The following is a 22844-nucleotide window of genomic DNA, read 5'->3' on the forward strand; positions in this document are numbered from 1 at the left end:
ATAATCAGAACCTTGAATCATATCAACGGATTAAACCCATTGCAACAATGCTTAATTTAATGTTATATGACAGACTGCCGTTTGGTTAGTTGATTTAAATGTAAGGACTTAGCTTGAGTATGGAATTGTTAAATGGTTAATTGATAGAAAATACAGGAATCCAATGAGTGGGAGCTTGAATCTCTTGTTTCGATTATGAACTTAAATTGTTAAACATCTAGCTTAGTTAGTTGGATGGATGAGTTGGGCACTTCATTAATGGCCAACTCCTTCTCCATCTCTTCTGCTTCAAAAGTTGAGTGAACTCCATACAACAAATAGAACACAGTTATCAAACATGCCCATACACCAAACCTTTGGAAAGACAGCATGCTCAGTGTTGTCATAAGGAAGACATTGAGGAAAATAGATATGGCTGCCGGCCAAGGCATGAAGGGGATCGACCACTCACTAGGCTGACGGATGCAAGGGACCATGTACTGGAAGAAGGCTGTCATTGTGACCATAAGCCCACCAAATAGAGGCAAACCCCACCATTGCTGTTTCAGTTTCCATGATATGGAGAACCCCATGGCGCTTGATGTGAGGAGGAAGAGGAAAGACAGTGTTCGGAGAGGTGGGTTTTGGCTTTTGATCACATATTTCCGATAGATCGTAGCGTTGGCGACCAGGTAGAACACCAACAGTGTGCCAATCGAGATCATTTCAAGCACTATGTCCAAGTCTGTGAATAGTGCTATTGATGCTGTGCAAAGCCCTACATTATTGGAGATGGATCAATTACTTTTTCTCTTTTCTTCTCAATGAACTAGGAAAGTTCTGAATTATTTTATTATTGTAAATGGCTTCATTAATTTGAGGAAGGGATAAGAAAATCAAACTCTTAAATCATACATGATAGAAGTGTGATCTTTATTAGTTTTTTTTCGCTATATGTGCATCAGTATTTAAGCTGAAACCTAAGACATTGCATCGATCCCCTACATGAAATATGGAAATGCATGCTTCCCCTTGATCATGAATTCATCATGATATGTAGGGAGATATCTCACAACAACCGATTAACATATGTTTCTTTTTAAAAATGCAAAGTACGAAACTTTTTTTATTTTATTTTTTATGTTAATGTGTATTTTCTCTTTTATGCAAGTTTTGATATTTATCAAATAAAAACAAGTGTTATAGTTGAAAAGTGATAGAAAAGAGATGAAACTAATCAAGATATTTTAGTGTTTAAATTTTGGGTATCACCTAACAACTCTCAACAAATCCCACACCAACCCTTCCTTTAAGAAAAAGAAAAAAAAAAAAAAGGTAAGCACTTCCCATTAATGCTGTCATTCCTATGTCATGTAATCTTTGTGAAGTGTGAGTTCTAAGCTTGGGAGGAGGGGAATTCACGTACCCAAAAAGAGAGTGGCATTCAAAGGGGTGCCTGTTGAAGGATGCACATTAGATAGCCAAGAAGGCACTAGCCTGGCCCTTCCTATAACACATAGGTATCTGGCTTGGCCTAACATGGCAACCAAGAGAGAAGCAACAATCCCCAAGCTTGCTCCAGCCCCAACAACATTCCCCGCCCATTTCCAACCAATGTTTTGGAAAGCCATTGAATATGAAGCCTTTGCAGCTATCTATACATTCATATCATAATACATGTATATCAAAAGAATGTCATAAAATTATACATCACGATTGTTCCTCGTTAATAAAAATGGAGTTTAGACGATTGACCTGATTGTAAGGAACCATCATGCATAAAGCCAAGGCCATGAGGCAGTAAAGTGCTGAAACAATAAGAACTGACCCAACGATCCCCACTGGAAGGCTCACGGAAGGGTTTTGGATCTCTTCGGCCAAGGTTGAAACTGAGTCATATCCTATGTAACTGAAGTAAACTATGGCTGCTCCATCAAGCACTCCTCTAATACCATGAGGAGCTATCCCATTTGGTTTCACCAAGTTATCCACGCTCCCATTGCAGAAACCCACGATTATGATGAATCCAAAGAAAATAACATGAAAGATTGTCATAATAAGGTTCAAGGTTGAGCTTTCCTTTGTACTGCAATCCCCACAAAAAGAAAAAAAGAACATCAACTATTGTTTTTCTTTGTCTGCAGCTCAACAATGAGTAAAAAATACTGAAAAGAGTAGTAATAATTGTTAGTTTGATCATAATAAAGCAAAACAACAACGATAATAAATTGGAAAAACTTGTAATGAACACAGATCCAATGACACTAATCACTTCCTTACCAAAACCCAATTATCCAAGCCACTAATAGACAAGTAAAATAAATGCTCCACTTCACTCACTCACTCTCTTGTTAAACAAATATTAAAAAGAACTTTTGAAGTAAGAGATCAAATTCAGACCTATGGCATAGACAGAGAGTGAGAAGAAGAACAAGAGCTACAGCAGTGAAATCCAACTTGTTATAGCCTTCAAGCAATCCATGAACTTCCACTCTCCAGGAATTGGGATCACTTACCCCAAAAGCTGAGCATAAATACTCTGTAAAACTTCTTGCCACCGCGGCGTTTGATAATACATACTCCATTAGTATGTTTGCTCCAGCAAAATACCCCACAAATTCTCCTACAATGGAGAAGTTGATGATATATGTATATATATTGTTCTTTCAATCAAGAAATGGAGAAAAAAGAAAAAGAGTTATATAATTAATGTAATGATGGTATACCAAAAGTGATTCTGAGGTAACTGAAAGGGCCACCAGCAACAGGAATCTGGACTGAAAATTCAGTATAACACAAAGAAGAAAGAAGTGCTGATATTCCAGCAATGATATAAGAAATGAAGACTGCAGGGCCGGAGTTATAGCGAGCAACGCGGCCAGTGGTGACGAAAACACCAACACCAAGCATTCCACCAATACCAAGAGCTACTAAATCATACCACTTAAGTTTCCTTTTCATATCAGCACCAGACCTTAGCCTGACTTGGTTAAGCTCTTGGTCCGGGGTCCATGTTGCTAGCATTCTCTTTCTAAGCCTATGAGGGGTTTGGGAAAGAGATTGGAGGTAGTTGAAAATGAAAACTTTGTTGTGTGTGGATTGAAAGGCTGCCATGTTTGTGAAGGAAATGAGTGCTTTGTGGCTTTCGAATGAGAAGCTTGCGGTGAGGGTTTAAATATGCATTTAAGTGAGAGGCTATGTATTGTATATTTGCTGGATTCTTTTTTTTCTAAAGTTTTGATTGATGGAGAAAGAACCAAAATGGTGAGAGCCTTTAGCTTTATTAAAAATACCAACTTGTCCTTGGGATTATTCAGTCTTTACAATTCTACCCCTTTGATTTCTATCTTACACAGAAACAGCTTTTTATAGACCCAAGACTCGAAAGAGTGTTTCTTCTTCTGTTATATATATATATATATATATAGAGAGAGAGAGAGAGAGAGAGAGAGAGAGAGAGAGAAGCATGTAAAGAAATAATGTAAGAATATAGAAAAAAAAATACAAGCTTTGTCAAGAGGAATAACTTGAACTATATTTTTGATGAAAGACTTTGACCTAATCTTTAAGAATTTCCCCATCTGAAAACTTTGAAAAAGATGTGACAAGCATCCCCATACACTTTGTTGAAAAAAAAAAGCAAACTAGAGAGAATTGCTTCACCATCAGTTTCCAAGAATAATTGGACTTGATTCCTGAACACAACATTGCAGTTGCAACACAGATCATTGCAGTGTAAAAGGAAAATCTTGTTAGAGTGTCACACGTGTATTTGCACTAACACAATAAAGATTGATGTTAATTTTCTCTAATTATTTTACCAATAAGTATTGACTGAAGATCATCATGAAAAAAGCAAGGCCTAGGTAAATTTTGAGAGTTGAATGTGGCAAAGACTATGCATTATTACAATTTGCAAAACTTCAGCCGGCAGCACTGTGAAGATAGCTGGCGCGTTGCCTGCCATTTTCTCATTCAGAAACCAAAGCTTTCGGCGCTTACATCTTACTATGACCAGCTAGGCTACATATGATGTTCCAAGTAGAACTCTTTCACTACATCTTCAGTTCATCATTACGGTGCACTTTCCCGGCTAAGAGATGTAAATGCGATAATGAGAAAAAAAAAAAGAAATTTACATTCTCACAACACCAAGAATGATTATAAGTTGGAAAATAAAAATTTGTAAGTTGGTGATTCTCTTGGCGTATCGTTTTGGTAAAGTGCATGGTATTGACAATTGGCTGAAAAGAATCAAATCAATTGGAATAAGGAATTCATTCATGTAAATATAACCAAAGCATCTGGAATATATCATTTGCCAACCTTGTGACTTATCAAGATTTGATTTGATCTTCTTGAATGTACCTTTTCTTTTTTTTTTCCATCTCATAGAGGCTATAGTTTGTAGAGTAGATACCTGTTTTTTTTTTCTCTCTCTCTCTATTCTTTACCCCAATCTAATAATCCCCACCTAATCTAAGCCCATCCCCAATATTGCACTACTTAAATGAGTGGCGAATCGCAATTTGAGAACAATTTTCCAAACATAATGTCTATTACCAGTACTAGGTTTTTAAGTTTTGAACTCCATGCATGTAACTAACAATTGAAATCAACTTTTGATTTTAAGCTCTTTAAATGAACTTATAGGCAAGGATATAAATGGAAATAGGTAGAGATGTCCATGGTGGCCCCGGGTCGGGCTGATGCTCGATTTTAAAAAATTTTTAGTCCTTCCGATTTGGTCTGTTCGAAAATTCCATATTATAATTTTAAAAAATAAAAAATGTAATTTTATATTAATATTTATATATTTTTATAATTAAATTTAAATAAATCGTACCCGTAAATAAAAATTCTTTATCTAAATTTAATTCAAGTCGGATTAGTCAAGTCACTCAATTGATGGCATCTTAAAATTTCGCAATCTCTTTAAATAAATATTTGATAAAAAAATATTTTGGAATATAACTTAATTTTATAGCTCATAAATTAGAAAAAAAAATTAAAATAAATCGAATTTTTAAGCTTAATCATTAGTATTAGAAGTCAGTTTTTTTTAATACCTTTATTGTTGGTGTACTTGTCATCTTCTATTTTTGTCTCTAAAGTCTCTCATTAAGTTTTATTAATTTTCCTTTTCTAAACTAAGAGATTAAGTTGTTGATGATTATGATGTAGTATTATAGTGATTATATGAATGCATGAATCCATGGAGTGTGTGAATTGTAATGCTAAGAAATTGGGTATTCATTTTTGAATATGTGTAATATCTAATGGTATGTTTAATCACCGTTTCATATTTAATAGATAATTCCTACACATATGAATAATGATAATAATAGAGTGAATCTGTAATGGATTACTAAAAAACCTCATAGATCATTAATTAAAAGTCCGAATAGTTTTGGTTCAAAGCATGCAAATCATATAAGGCAAGTGATAATAGCCTACCAGATGTTCTTTAAGTTGCAATTGGCATTATATCCAGCATTAGAAGTTTTGAAATGTATAAAACTGCTATAGTTTTGAAATAGTATAAGTGAATTTCTCTTTTATATATATTAATTATGCACGATGTAAAACGTCTCCCTTGTGGACATAAGAATCACTAATAAATAGTGAAGTAAATAATTTAATTGGCCCCCAAAGGTGAAGATCCGCCGTTGCTCATAAGATGATTATAGATAAGAGTTGAGGATCCTGCATAAGCATCCCAGAACAGCTTTATGTAACTTTCAGTAAAAGCTAGAAAAGGATTGGAAGTCGGTTGCGACAGTTAATAGTTGAATTACAAAAACAGGGAATTTAGTATTAAAACCTAAGTGGGGAGGCGGTGACATAACCATTAATTAATAGTATTTAGTATTTACCACCATCTCCAAGCAAAGCTTATCCACTGCTCTCTGCCTTTCTGCATATTTGTTATCTTGGAGAATCATTATCATGTTTAAAGTTCATTCATCTTCACAAATTAAACCCAACATTCTGACATAACCAAAGAAAGCGAAAGAGGAAAAAAGAGAAGCCCTTTAATTTTTATGTCCAATCATCAATGGCCCTGCTTATACACAGATGTTATGAATCTGTTTTTGGGTCTTCTTGATAATGATTCTAAAAGCATCCTTTGGTAGTCTGTACGTGTCACAAATGTAGCTACGGGGACATTGATATTTGCCTGTATATTTGAACTGTTTATATGTCAACATCTACATGGAAATTTTGATATACTTGTGGAGAAGAGGTTATCAGAATCAAGGTACCCCACTTGGATAAGGTGCCCCCCCATACTCCAAATTGTAGTTTTTATCTAAAATTACTAATTAGGATTCAAAGTGAAATCATGAGTCATGAGGTGGATTTTGTCTCAATACAAATCCAAATCCAAATCCAAATCATCAACAATTCTATTACAAAACAATTCAGATATGTCTTCATCAATGCTGCAACTTGTATGAACAACCCCGGATCCCATGATGAATATTACTAATGAGTTTGTATTTCATACCATATATTTTTCGTAATATTTAGAATATTACTGCAAAAGGCAAAAGGCAAAAGGCAAAAGGCAAAAAAAAAAAAAAAAAAGAAGATTGACTTGAGGAAATCATTGTCCTTTAATCAGCATGCAACAAAATAGGAGGAGGCTGCTCAATCGACTAAATTATTTTTTACTAATTGACAACATAATTAACACATTGCTGACTACTAAACATAAAATGTCTCAGCAACTTGCTAATTAATCTTAATTTCAGACAATTATACAAAGCTCTTAGTCTCAGCATTACTCATCCTTGTCTCTGTAAAGAAAGTCCAATTTTTTTAGCCTTGTTCTTTTTGCATCAAATACAAACGAATCAGATAATTGAGAAATGGGGACTGAAATATTTAAAACCTTTGAAACAGTAGTAAGCATATTCACTCAACTTAAATAAGTAGAGCATTAGGGGAGTGGAATTTTATCTTCTTTCCTTTCTTCTTTCTGTGCAATTTCAAAGTGATTGGTAGTTTAATTGCACTGAGGAGAGTAGTAGGGAGCTCTTGGATCCTTTTTATTATTATTATTTTAATTTATTTAATTTCTTGGGGTTGAGTGGGTCACCTAAATTTTTGTATTGACCTCACCCCTTATCTCTCCCTTCTTATTGAATGTTGTCAAAGTACCTTTTTAAAGCATATTAGTGTTTTCTTATGACTATGGAACCTACATAATAAAGACATGTCATGAGTGAAAAAGTGGTTTGTTTTTATTACCAGATGAGACAATTTACTAATGAAAAGTTGAAAAGAAAAGAGAATAGTTTGAGTCTCATTTTATTAGAAGCCAATTTTGGTGGGTGGAACCAGCATGGATTATCCCTAATTTACAAGGTTACTTTTAAATCTTTGTTTGTGAAAACTAGCTTTCTGGGATTTTAGTATAGATATAGGTTAATCCCCCTATTACTTTCTTTATACTAACTTCTAAAGTTTCTTTTCTTTTTTGTTTGTTTCCAATCTTGACATGAAGTATAGGGTTTTAAACAAGAGTGCTTGATTATGTAATCAAACAATGGATATAATATTTATTTATATTCTTAAAAGGTGATATCTAACAAATTTGGAGTTCAAAAATAAATATCGTAGAAAATATATTGTACTTTACTTACTAATGCTAATATTGAAGATGTACTAATCTGTGTTACGTTTGATAAGGAATGACTATAACATGATTAGCAGCATACATACCTCAATTGAGCTCAATTTGTGCAAGCAAACCATGCAAGCGGCCCCCACTAATCTAGAGATTGGTAATGGCTAGGGTTCATTCTTTAGGATCAATTAAGAGCTACTAACCTATAGGCGAAGTTTTCTCAAGCTATAGATTAGACATCCTTTAGGGCTAAAAGCATTGAGATTAGTTGCATTATGGAATCCAGTGATCAGTGTGCAAAATAAAAGCATGAAGAAGACATCTTTCAAGTTGACATAGCTCATTCTGTTATATTATATAAAGCAAGAAAAAAAAAGCAGCAATTTGTTAGGGAATGATTATAAGTTCATTACCTCCCCTCCCCCATTTAATATTTTACTAGCAAAAAAGCCAAAATTCAAGGGTTGGGAATGGATAGAAAGTTGAAAACTAGAGGCCTCAAAACGCCAATTCTGAAAGCCAGTACCTGCCTAATGAAGATCATGGACTAGATTAACTTCATGGTGACTAAAAAAATCATGACAATTGTTTGTGGTTCAGAAGAAAGAAAACCCTTCCTTCACAATGCCTATTTCATGGACCAAATGGATTTAATTATATAATTTGAGGCCCTTAGTTGGCTATCATTGCCATCAACAGCTGATCTAATTTAAATAATTACAACATATAGAATCTACATAGTTACCTGTTTAGGGTTTAAATCATATATATAGTGGAGATCAGTTTCTTATATCAGCTTTACATAATGGAGATTGATCTTTATATAAGCACCTGCATTTTCTTGTTGCTTTTTCTCAGCTATCAGGTTTTTAATTGGTTCTAAAGGTTTCGAATCAACATCCAGATTCAGTGCACCCGCACCACATATATAATAACTATTTGGCCTAAACCCCAATTCAATCCTGCTGGTTCATGTACTATACGACAAGCTTGGACTAGAATTTGTAATTCCGTCATTTATCCTCAAAATATGAACTATGTAATAAAATAATGAAATTGGAAACAGCAGAAAGGTGTTAACATAGGAAAAAGTACACCTACATGGAGTAAAGACAAAGAGAGACCTGACAGAATTAATAATCTAATAAAACTACCTTTAATGTCCTAAATTGATTTTCGAACAAAACAAGATTCAATGTAGTTAACTTACATGGTCTGCCATTTTATAAAAGAAAAAAGGGTTTAAAATAAGATTTCTGGTGACCCCGCATGCGGATTGTTTTTTAGGTTATAATGTATCTGTGTGTCACATGCGCTGCCACGCCAATGGAAAGTGATATACATGCCTTATAGAATTTGCATGGGAAAACCTAAAATTTAAAGGATATATGAGGGTGGAGGACTGACTGATGTTTCATGCCTTGGATGAGCCATTGGGTTCTGCCTTTTACAACATTTAGAGCCAAAACTATATGTTAAGCTAAGGGGAAGAGGCAAAAGCAACAACAAAAGTGTATATATGACATCACTTTTGAGGCTGGACACTATAAGACTTGAAATATTACTTTTCTGCAACCAGTGCTTTCAACATTCATTATTTGCAAATAAAGTCTCAACTTTCATATCCATCATTGGAAAACAAAATAGTAGGTACAATATACTCAGCTATCAAAGAAATTCATAAATGAATATATGTGTCCATTTTTGTGCATATATATATGATGAGTTTAAGCTGAAGATTTTTTTTCTTCCAGAATTCTGGTTCAAAGAGCATATGAATCAATCTTAATGGTTTGGTAATTAGTAAATTCTAACACAAATAAATTTCAAAATTTTATATAAATTTTGATTTGAGAAAATTGTATATGCCAAAATATTATAAAAAGTTACACTAAGGCTATTTTCTGCTTTTTACCTTCAAACTAATTTTTCAAACCAAAGTGAAAAAGCAAGAAAACTCAATTTTGGGTAGAAAATTATAAAATTGTCACTTTACACATTCATAATATTAACGAGAAGGGATTATATGAAACTGTGATTCCGCGTCATCTCTATCCCTTTTTAATAGGAGGATGACAAATTAAATTTTTCCTCCTGATTTTCAGCTTATTCCTCTTAGAAAAATTTAAATCCAACTAAAAATGCCAAAAATTAAAAGGAAAAATCTAATTTGTTATCCTCATATTGGAAATGAATAGGAATAACGTGGAATCACAATTTAATACAATCCCTTTAATTTTCTAATATTAACCACTTAGAAAATATTTAAATTTTATATTTCTTATATCATATTATTAACAATAAATTACCATAAATTATTTTTTCTAAACTAATTAAAATAATATTTATTAATACCAAAAAAAAATAACATATCATCATTGTATCGCTTAGCATATACTCGTAATTTTTTTTTTCAATACTCATAATTGTAATATTAAGGAATAAATATCCTAAAAAGTTAAGTAATAAATAAACAATAATCATAAGGACATTGAAAAAGAGTGATACTTTTAACTTAGTCAATTATTCCATTATTAAAATTTTATTTTGTTAAGATTAAATTTGGATGTAATTTTAATATCTATGGTATATATATTCAAATTGAATTTGATAAATTATTTATATTATTTATTTATAAAGTATTTAAAATTTAATTTATATATATCTATTATAAAATTAAAAAATTAACTACTATTTATATTAATTTATGTTTTATTTTTCAAAATCATGTCTAAAATAAATATTTTAATTTTTCACAATACCATTTTGACGGTAGTACTATTTATATTAAAGTTTTAAACCACACTTTTCACAATACTTTTTAAAAGTATTTTTTTTCAAACCAAACTTTTCAAAAGTATTTTTCAACTATAGAAATAATACTAAACTAGTCTAAAGTGTTATAACACCTCAACTAACGAGTTCTTTTACCCGAATATTATATAAAAAAATAAAATACCAAAATGGGTTATTGCTAAAATTAAGTACCAAAATGGTACATTTAGATGGGTGGAGGGTGGTGTATAGGTGGCACCATCATCATATTCTGACATTACACAGTTAAAAAATAATAATAAAATAATGGTGGAGGGTTTTAGGTGGACGGCGCTGGTTGTGCCTATCTGATAGGCGACACACCCAGTATATTTCCTCCCCAACTCCCCATCCGGCTCGTATCAGTTTGAAAAAAAATTTAGCAGAACAAGAGAGGGAGAAGAGAAGAAAGAAAGAAAAGAGAAGAAAGAAAAGGTATTTTTTTTATTGTTATATTTTCAAATATAATAGATCATGATAAGAAAAAATTATTTTGTTAGTATTATATAGTTTATTTAGTATTATTTTTATGTTTTATTTTAAAGTTATTTTGTTTATTATGATTTGTTAGTAAGTTTTGTGTTTAGATTATTGAGAATGTTATGTTGTAATTTTTTTTAATATATTTGAAAGTTTTTATGTTAGTAATTATTATAAAGTAATTGTTAGTTAGTGATAACAACAGGAAAAAATAGATAAATACTGAAAATATTTTTATCATAGATATTGTTAGAAATGAATTATTTTCATTCATTAAATTTTTTATGTAAGTATGTTTATCCTGTTCGAAATTATTTTGAGAATTTTTTGTTAATTTTTTAACAGATTGAGTATTGAATATGGAAAATCAGTTTTTCGTATGTGTTTATTTTGATGGAATCATCTTGACAACAACCGTTGGATGTATATTTGAATGTCGGCAACAAATAGCAATGAGATTTAATAGAAATGTCTTGTTGGATGATATGAAGAAAATGATTGGTGCAAAAATTATTAGACATTGTGGGAGAATGATCTTGAAACTTTTCTACAAGTTTCCAGTTTCGACAGATCTCATCAAATTTACCGAAATGGAACTTGTAGAAGATGAAGACGTGGAGATAATGATCGCTCTTTATTGTGCGAATCGGAGTGACAAAAATGCATCGATTCACTTATTTGCTGAGTTAGCCAGTGTGGAGCAAAATGAAGATTTCACTGCATATGGTGAAGAACATAGAGCTCAAGAACTATGCATGGTGGCTCCAATATCTACGTCGATAGTGAATCGACTATACGCAAAATCGATTTTGATCTTAATGTTGCACCCGATATTGATGTGGTTGGTGATGATGGATACAATAGTAGTGATCCTTGTGATCAAGAGGTCAATAGTGATAATGCTAGTGATCCCAATGTGAACGAGGTCCTCGATGATATTGACGACGAAGACATGAAAGATGATGGAAACATTAACGCATCTTCAGTCAAGAACCAAATTCGACGTTGTGATACACAATAATATTGGGCTACACATGTCGCTCATAGACCCTGACACAGCGCACGTAGCCGAGTTCTCGGATTATCCTGAAATACTACCTGCTCACCGGTTGGCCGTAAATTCTGATCCTGAGGAGTTGTTCGTAGGCCAGAGATTCGAAAGTAAGGAAGAGTGCGTATTTGTTATTAAGCGGTATAGTATAAACATATCAGTGGACTACAAAGTCGCAGTGTCTAAATTGAAATTATATATTGGGGAGTGTTGGAAGTCAACGGAAGGTTACAATTTGTGGGTATGAACTGCATTTATTCAAAATTCGCAGATGTGGAAGATGTAAAAATTTGTTGGGCCTCACACATGCACATCAACACGTATGACAGAATATCATCGAAAACTTGATTCCAAAACTATCTGTACGTGTATCACGCCAATGGTGAAAGACATGCCGACCATTAAAGTTTTGATTATAATTGCTGAAATGCAGGTACGATTCCAATATCGAGTATCATATTGAAAGGCTTGGATAGCTAAACAGATGGATATGATGTAATTGTACAGGGATTTCGATGCCTCGTATAATGAGCTACATCGATGGATAGCCGCTATGCAGGAGTACATACCGGAAACTATTATTGAGTTATAGACACGACCTTATTACGGCTCGGATAACCAACTACAACTGGAAAAAAGAATTTTTCATTGGATGTTCTGGACGTTTGATCCATGTGTGTGTGCATTTTTTCACTATAAGCCATTTGTGCAAGTAGATGAAACTTGGCTATATGGAAAATATACATAGATCCTACTTCTTGCGGTAGCTCAAGACGACAATAAAAATATCCTCCCGATAGCATTTTCCATCGTAGATAAGGAGAACATGGAATCGTGAGAATTCTTCCTTACCAATCTACGGAAAATAATATTTACATCATTTCTGATAGAAGGAAAGGATTAATTGCTACCATTAGGCGTTCTGGTGTGCAATGGAGATTCGTTTATTGCATCCGGCACATCGTGACTAACTTTTATCGAGATTACAATAATGCAGACTAGCGGAGACAAGTTATGAGAATGGGCAAAGGATAACCTTATCTTTTCAATATAAGTTTTAATGTTTTAAGGTAAGACTGTAACTTATCTTTTCTTAATACATATACAGCGCACGAGCTAGAGCCACATATTTTTTGCCAAAGAATGACTCGACTTGAGAGTGACATGGAGGGTCAAATGAACACATCTTTTCGACAGTGGTTGGGTACCATAGAGCCGTGGCAATGGGCTCAAAGTTTTGATGAGAGCTTTCGTTATGGTCAAATGACCACAAATATGGTAAAGGGAATCAACATTGTGTTGTTGAAAACATGACATCCTCTGATTTCATCTGCCTTCTCGGCTACATTCTACAGGTTGGCTACCTTGATGCCAAGAATAGGTCAGCAACAAGTCAACAAGATGGAGGCGAGACACGTGTTTGTCGAAGATGTCAGGGATCAATGGTTGCAAACAGTCAGATGGCGAGGTTGATAAATGTAGAAGTATATTCATAACGTCTTGAAATGTTTCGAGTTACGGAAACCATTGGTCGTCGACCCGGTATACCACCTAGGTCCTATGGAGTTGATCTCTGGAGCAGACAGTGCGATTGCAAGAGGTTTCAAACACTTCATCATCCATGTGCGCATGTTGTGACAGCGTGTGCTAAAGTCTCCCTCAATGTTGAAAAAATTGTCGATGATGTGTACACACTTGAGTGCACGTTGCCTGTCTGGGAGAATGAGTTTCTCGTCCTGTCTGACATGTCTACGTGGAAGGTGCCTCCGACGACTTTCGAGCTTGTCCCAGACAAAGGATTGCGTAGGAATCCGAAAAGTCGTCCGCAATTATCCAGAATCCGTAATGAAATGAACATTAGTGAGAAATTCGACGGTAAGCATTATGGATTATGAAGATTAGCTGGTCATAATCGGAGTAAATACCCGCAGCGAAACTACCATGTTGGACAATCATTACGATCGGGTAGGAATTGAGCTTATATAATTTATATAACAAAATTTATATTACAAAGTTTGTTCAAATTAGATTAATGTTGTAATGTATTTAATTTATATAACAAAATTTATATTACAAAGTTTGTTTCAATTAGATTAATGTTGTAATGTATTTAATTTATATTACAAAATTTATATTACAAAGTTTGCTCCAATTAGATTAATGTTGTAATATTTTTAATTTATATTACAAAATTTATATTACAAAACTAAGTTTGTAATGTGTTTTAATGTTGTAATGTTGCAATTAATCTAATTTATGGCCACAAAGTTTGTTCCACGTTTTAATGTTGCAATTAATCTAATTAAATAAATACAAAGATTGTCTTTTTCTTGATTTATATATTTTTAGAATAAAAAAGTACAAACTTAGTAATATTTAAATTGCAAGAAACCCCTAAAATTGATGGTTTGATGGTATGGTCCTAAGGGTATATTTTTGTGGGGGTCGACGTTCACGCTGTGGGTGATTGCAGCGATCAACATCCTTTTCAGTCACAAGTGGGGGTGTGCAAAACATGGAAGAAAAATCATATGCCCCGAACGTTATCGATGAACTTGAGCTGGGTGGAGTGCCATACTGCGGTAGATAGGAGCCAGGAGGAGTGCCATATTGAGGTGGATATGGGTCGGGAGGAGTGTTGTACTGAGCTGGATACGACCCAAAGATATCAAACCTGGAATGATATTCGTATCCTGACGAGCCTGAGAAATAGTGATTGACCTGCAACTCAGGATGATAAGAACTATCAGTCAAATGTGGATGCAATTGCTTAGGCTCGGGCTGGGGCTAGGGTTCGAGCTCAGGATCTAGCTTTGGCTCGGCCTCTATATCGGCCACTAGCTTGTATGCCCCATGTCGATACATGTGCGAGGGGACTACAGTCGACTACTAAGTAAATATGGTTTTCTCGTACTAGAGTACCATTATATGTACTCTAATAATGGTTGCAAATCGGAAGAAATATCCATTTGAGGTCTCCACACCATCCGATTATCCGACACTGCAATATATTTTTGGTGCACAACCCCCTAATTATTTCTATGTTTTCCTCTCTTGTTGATCGAGTGAATCTTCCCCAACTGCATTAGCGGATCCAGGATATACTGGATGCAACCAAACCGCCAGAGTACTCGATCCACGTTATACCACTCGACTGTAATTGATAATTGGTGCGCTAATGCACCACATGTGAGAATGAATGTGGGCAAATGATGGTATAACAACCGCAATTTCTGGTTTCTGAAAACGACATGCAGATGAACTGCATGATTAATAACATGGTTAAAATTTAACATGGTTTGAGTAAGATATACAAAGTAATTACATGTCACGAATATTGGAATAGCTTACCTCTTCCCCGGCATGTTGTTCAATCATAAGAAGATATATCGGGACAGTGTACGACCTCCCGATATCCGGATAATAACTCTATCTATGAAACAAATTACATATTAGAATAGGATCGTTAGAATAGTATCATTAGAAAAAAAATCAATTAATAACAAGTTAAATTTTATCACCTATTCACTAGTGGAAATACGTATGGTTGGTGCCTAATCGATGTTAAGAATGACATCCGATAGAGAGCCCATGACTGCAGCAATAGAAGGCATCCGCCTATGTCTACGATATCAGGCTTTGTTGTCCGAAAAAGCTTACGATACAACATAACCAGAACTACGATGTAATGACTTAAATTTTACTGTTATCGAAAAGTGAATTTTTAGGTCTCCGTTTCTGAAAAATGGATTTGTAAATATTTTTAAAATATATTTACAAAGTAAAATGAGTGGTTAATTAGAGTTTAATTAAGTGAATTTAACTTAGTTAAGAGTGATTAGGAAAAAGGACTAAATTGAATGAAGTGTGAAAGTTTAATTATAGATTAAAAGAAAATAAAAAAGGACCAAATAGGCAATTATGCCTAATGTATTAATTGAGGCGGCAATGAATGAAAAATCTAAGATTTTTCTTAGATTAATTGATTGATTTATTATTATGATTTTTATTATTAAATTTAAATTATATGATGAATAAATTAAATAAAGACAAGTGTATGGCAATGATTTGATACAAGTGTATAAATAAAAATACATACATTTATAAACATGTATTTAATTATTAATAGATATTTATTATTAAAAAATATTTATTAATTAAATAATTATATTATAAGATTTTATGTAATAAATAAATTAAAAGTTGACAAATGTACGGTATATATGGTGACATGTGTAATATTAATATATATATACATTTGTAAAATATATGTATGTTTACTTATTATATAAGTATATTATTAAGTTATTATATATATATATAGTAAATGAAATAAAAGAAATAAAGGAAACAAAAGAGAAAGAAACAGAATAGCAAACGGGAAAAGAATGAAGAAAAGGGAAAAGAAAAAGAAAAGGGAGAATTAGGATTTGGAAGCTTCAAACTTTAATAGGTAAGTCAATTTAGCCCTTTTTTACTTAATTTTGATGTTTTGGAAGCCTTGGAACAAGGTTTTGATGAAATTAAGCGGATATTTTGAAAATTATTAGATTTCTAGATATTGTTCATGATGAATAAAATGATGAATTAAGGGCTAAATTGATAGAAATTCAAGTTAGAAGTGAAATAAGGATTGAATTGTAAAATAAATCATAAGTTTTGAATAGTAAGGACTAAATGAAAAGAATTTTAAAATTATGGATTTATGATGAAATTAAAGAGTTGAAATTAGTTTAAAGTGGAAATTGAATGAAAATATTAAATTAACTGTGAAGAATAAAAGTTAGTCTTGGTTTAGGGACTAAATTGGAATTTAGGCAAAAGCTGGATAGAACTTGAAATATTCAATATGAAAATTGAATGGTAATGTATTGATAATATTTAATTGATTTTTGTAGCTAGCGTTATGCCAAAAAATCTTGGTTAGGCAGGGAGAAGACAAAGCTGATGAGGGATAGCTCGAAAATTATGGTTTGTATTTCTATAATCCGAACTTAATACTTAATTGTTGAATTTATTACTTAGTAAGTATTTAAAGGTAAATATTTGAATAGGAATAAATATTGATTGGAATTTAAGAGTAAATTTTATTATTAGTTGTTATATTTTGAATGAATGTTATGGTAAATAATTAAAGTGTGAATTATTGGTATTGTGTTTATTATTGAAATGAATTGATTTGAAAATATGGTGAAATAATTATGAATAAGTGTTTATTGTGGAATTTGATTATATGTTAATGAAAAGTGAATTGAATTATATTGAATTGTATTGATTTATTAAATTATGTGATTAATTGAAATATATACATATTGATTGAAAACCGAAAATTGGTTAAATACCCTATTAACAGTATCGGGCTAAGTCGGATATAGTTGGCATGTCATAGGATTGAAAGTGTTCAGGGATATTCCGACTTTGTGTCGATGAGATACTATAAGTGTCGCCTTAGTGTTACTGTTCCGGATTTGTTCTGATGAGGTACTCTATGTACCGTACTGCTACTATTATTGTTACTGTTACCGTTACCGTTACTGACGTAGTGTATTCCGGCTTCGGCTGATGAAACACTGTGTGCTATCCCGATGTGTGGGTTGGATCCACGTCTCCGTCCAGGTCCGAGTCATGTTAATAGGGGTAAATAAAGGTACTGAAAATTGACTACTACTGAATAATTGACTGATATGAATAAACGACCGTTACTGAAAAACTTATTATTGCTGATGACTGACTGTTACTGAACAATAAAGATCAATTTATTGTTACTGAATATTGGACAGTTACTAAATGTCTAAATGATACTAAATATTGGTTGAATGATAATGAAAAATCGATTGATATTGAACAAACATTAAAACTACATATTTTTCATTGAAATTGATTAATAAGTTAAGACCTTAGTATTATAAAATGAAAACAAATGATTGAACTATTAAGATTATTAGATTGAAATCTCAAAGTTCATTGGTATATGATTTATTACTGATTTAAGTATCGGTTTATAGAAATACCACTGAGTTCATACTCAGCGTACGGTTTGTTTCCGTGCGCATGTTAGGTTAAGGACAGACTGTTGAATCAGCATCTTAGGCCGATCCCGAACTCAATAAGGTAAAGCATGTTAATTGTTGATAATGGCATGCACCTAGGATGTCTTAAGTGTGTTATTTTGCATTGTGATTGTAATAGTGAAATAAGTAAATTGATAATTGATAATGGTACAAGAAAAGTGTTTTAAGTCAAGTATTGGATAATATATAAAATGTGTTTAGATTGGTTTATAATTGGTATTTGTATTGGTTGTGGTTTGAAATTTGCAGGGTTAGCTAGTAAAGTGTGAAAGGCTCATTATTGAGTCCACACGCCCGTGTGACCAGACCGTGTGAGACACACAGCTTGCACACGAGCATGTTGTTAGGCCGTGTGTCCCCTGCACCTAAAATGTTACAATTCAGCATGTCTAAGTTTTACCACATGGGCAGAGACACGGGCGTGTGTCTCAGCCTTGTAGATGACACGGTCTTAAACACGGGCGTGCGATACGACCTGTGAAAACTGCACTAGATTCGAATTGGAAAATAAATTCACACGAGCTAAGTACACGGACGTGTGACTTGGCCATGTGAAATCAATTTATTCATGGGTAACAAGTCAGAGAGCTCCATAGGTAGAGGACACGGGCATGTCCAGGCCGTGTGAGCCACACGGTGTGCCCACACGGTTGTGTTATGGAACACACAGGCGTGTCATCTAGATCACACGGGTGTGTGGTACTGTTCATTAAAGGAAATTTTAAAATTTTACGAAAAATCTTATAAGCTCTTGATTGAGTCCCGATTTATTTTTATCCTCTAATTTGGGTCTCGAGGGCCCATTAAGAGACAGTAGGGCAAATTCTTGAATTGTTTAATAATTATTTCTGTATTATTCATGTTTGAACTGTTTTGACCGGTAATACTCCGTAATCTTGTACTGACGACTGTATAGGGTTAAGGGGTGTTGCATGCGGAACCCCAACTATACGAGCGAACATTCTGCAAATCAGCTAATAGGGGTAAATAAATCAAATGAACCCTGTTGTTATTTGCATCGGGCATCAGTACACTCCCTTATAATATGCATAATATACCCTTGAGTTGCGCACATCACCTCATGCTCAGTGGCATTAATTGATAAATGTTCAAAATTGGCTTTCAGCCATGAAAATTTCAAACCCATAAAACTGGACTCCGCATCGGCGGACGAGACTCCTAGTAGGCTATAACAAAGTTGCAATGCAACATCCTCTAGAGCGACAGTGTACTCCCTACATGACAAATGAAAAGTATCAACGCTCGACCAATGCGGATATTAAATCGTACCACAAATCAAACATCCGGATCAATGCTGCCTACCCGAATCCAGCTAACTCCAAGTATGGCATCAGTTGTTCATCCGGGTAATATCCTAAACCATTCACCCGACCCCTTAATGCGCGGTACAGGTCCTGACAATGGTAAATTACAGAAAATAGTTATAATAACATAATTTATTTCCGTAAATTACGTAGATATTTTTTTAAGAGAACCCGTGATTAAAAAATAACAATATATTACCATATTTTTAACTGTGTTTGATATGTGACCATCATTCTTAATCAATAGAGCCATTGCGATACCTGCAATTTCAAAACAAATTTCGGTTATTAATTTCAAAGTTTGATGGATTTTAAATATTTACCAAAATACCTAAATTTTATATATTACTTTTAATTACAAAAAAACCCCAAATAGTTTTTTCCACATCATATTTTTTGCTATACTACATTAACAAAATAAATATATCTTATAAATTCCAACTCAAAACTTCAGCTTAATGGTTCCATTCACAAATTCCATCCCAATGGTTTAATTTTTTACCTACATAAAAAATAAAAATTTTATATTAAAATATTAAAAATAATATGCCAATAAAAAATATAAAATAAAGAACATAACATAAACGATACATAATAAATATAAATATTATTATTATTTTGAAATGATAATAAGTAAATTTTTATATTAAAATACTAAAAATAACATGCCAATAAAAAAATATAACAAAAACATAACATAAATGATACATAATAAATACGAATATTTTATTATTATTTTAAAATGATAATAAGTAAACATTTTTGGTTTAAAATATAATATATATAATAACACGCCAACTTAATTATTGTCAAAAAATATAATTTTTTTTCATAGAAGTTCACAAGAAATTTTATTTTTAATATTTATAAAAAAATAAAATAAAATTTAAAAACATAAACCCTTATTTTCAATTATAAAATCTTAAAAAATTAGAACATATAAACTAATTCCTAATTTATCTCATAAATTCCAAATTCCATATCAATGGTCTCATCTTTTACCTACATAAAAAAATATTAAAATAATCAAAATAATAACATGCCAAATAAATTTCATAAAAAATATATCTAATCAACCTAAAACACACATAACAAATAAATTATATAAAATAATAAAACATTCTTTGTATATAACATAAATAGGCTTTTTTACTTCAACAAGCATTAAAAATAAATTATGAATGAATAAAAATATAAAATAAATACAAACATACCTTAATAGCTCTTTTTAACCAAATAATACCTTACAAAAATAATTTTAAAAAATAAATCTAAATTAAATCAACAATAATAACAACAAAAATAAATTAATTTACCATTAATCCGTTAATTTATAACAAAAAAAAAACCTTTTCTTTTCTATTTTTCTTCTTTCTCTTTCTCCTTCCCTCTCTCTACTCCTCTTTTTTTTTCTTTCTTTTTCCCTTCCCTTCCCGCCCTCTCCTTCGCCTTCTCCTTCTCTTCTTTTCTTCTCCTTCACTCACAGGCCGAAAATGAAATTGGGGACCATTATAAGGTCCCCAAACACACAAAAAACAAAGTAACTCAGCATGCAGTTGTCCCATCCACTGCCAAAATGGTGCCGCCTCTGCCAGCTCCTCCACCAGTGCTGCCTGCGCCAACTCCGCCACGAGTGCCGCCTCTCCCCTAGGCGTGACTCGTGTCCTGTCCCATCCTGTCACCATTATTTTATTTTATTTTATTTTACTGTTTGCTATCAGAATATGAGGGTGGTGCCGCCTATGCACCACCCTCCACCAATCTAAATGTACCATTTTGGTACTTAATTTTAGCAACATATCATTTTGGTATTTTTTTATATTTTTTCGGTAAAAAACTCTCAACTAACACTCCAAGTAATTTTAGATTGATAATTTTAACTTGTTATTATCTATATTTTATTATGAGATTTAGTTGTAACAAATATACAAATTTTACATGTATTTAAAAGCTAGCATATATTGGTCAAAATATGAGTCCTAAGTTAATGAGATTGGGATAAAAATTGAGTTGTCATGATAAAAAATAATTATTATAAAATTTTAATTCTAAAATCATGAGAAGGTCATTGGTGATTGACTAGTTAATGAAAAACTATTCAAATAGAACTATATTTCATAGACTACACTTATTTTTTAGCAACAAATTTGTTTACAAAGAATTTATTTTTGTTAATGCCATCAAGAGATTATTTGAATCTTTTATGAGGAGATTTGCAACTTTAAGTAGAAAAGTGACATAAGGCAAAAGGAGCTTACTAAGCATCCGTTCAACATTGTGTGTTCCTTTATGTGTTTGACACATCTTGAGAAAAAATAAAATAAAATAAAAACACACAAATTTTACGTGGAAACCCTTTTGGGAAAAAACCACGGGCAGAGGAGAAGAAAATTCACTATGTCGAAAAATTGAATCAATACAAGAGGAATAGTCTATGTCTATTTATAGGCTTGTAAAGCCATATTCTAGTAGGATTGAAACACCTTATCCTAATCAATATAAAATAGATGGAGTTTAATAAGGTTTAAAAAACCTTATTCTAAAATAAAATAAAAGAAGTCTAGTTCTCTATGGATTTTACTTTTATTTTATTTTCCATCGTATTTTATTTAAATAAGAATTTGGGTCACTTAATTCTAACAGTCTCCACCTTGACACAAATTCTCAATGAACAAGTTCTTCATCGCGAACTTTCAATAAACAAGTTCTCCACCTCTTCCATAAAACCCCTTAAGGGTTTAACTTCAACAATGAACACCAGCCAAGTCTAAGCAATGCTCAAACTTGGTTATAGGAAGTGACTTAGTCATCATATCTGCAGGATTTTCATGAGTACTAATTTTGCTCACAATAATATCACCACGAGCAATAATATCACGAACAAAATGATACCGAACATCAATGTGTTTTGTTCTCTCATGAAACATTTGATATGTGTTGATTTGAAGGCGATTACTGAGGGTCTTTATTAAGTACCAAAATGATATGTTGCTAAAATTAAGTACCAAAATGGTAGACAAAACAACTGTAGACTGCAAAGTGGCTTTCCAACTGATTGCACAACCTCTGATTGTAAAGACATAACCTGTGAGAGATCTTCTTTTATCAAGGTCTCTAGAAAAATCAGCATCAACATACCCTATGACTCCATCTTTAGTTCTTCCAAATAATAAGCAAACATCAGTAGTACCTCGTAAGTATCTTAGAATCCACTGAACTGCTTTCCAGTGTTCTTTACTAGGATTCGCCATGTATCTGCTAACTGCATTGACTGCATATGATAAATCTGGACGTGAACAAACCATAGCATATATGAGAGATCCCACTGCACTAGAGTATGGAACATGTGACATGTACTCAATCTCATCATCTGATTGTGGAGACAAAACTGATGAAAGTCTGAAAAAGGGCTGCTAAAAGAGTACTAACAGGCTTAGCACTCTGCATATTGAACCTGCAAAGAACTTTCTCAATGTACCCCTTCTGAC

General features: G+C 32.7%; 1 protein-coding gene across 1 annotated transcript; it reads right to left on the reverse strand.

The window, feature by feature from the left end:
• Window positions 1-168: 168 nt before the first annotated feature.
• LOC107920642 (cationic amino acid transporter 6, chloroplastic) lies at window positions 169-3212 on the reverse strand. The gene is made up of 5 exons (XM_016850447.2): window positions 2706-3212; window positions 2380-2602; window positions 1735-2065; window positions 1406-1634; window positions 169-757 (listed from the first exon to the last, which is right to left on the reverse strand). Exons 1-5 carry the CDS (start codon window positions 3091-3093, stop codon window positions 210-212), a joined length of 1719 nt encoding a protein of 572 aa, XP_016705936.2. The 5' UTR covers window positions 3094-3212; the 3' UTR covers window positions 169-209.
• Between the last annotated feature and the right edge of the window lie 19632 nt (window positions 3213-22844).

This window comes from Gossypium hirsutum, chromosome A08 (genome assembly GCF_007990345.1).
Source record: "Gossypium hirsutum isolate 1008001.06 chromosome A08, Gossypium_hirsutum_v2.1, whole genome shotgun sequence".
NCBI classification, from domain to species: domain Eukaryota; kingdom Viridiplantae; phylum Streptophyta; class Magnoliopsida; order Malvales; family Malvaceae; genus Gossypium; species Gossypium hirsutum.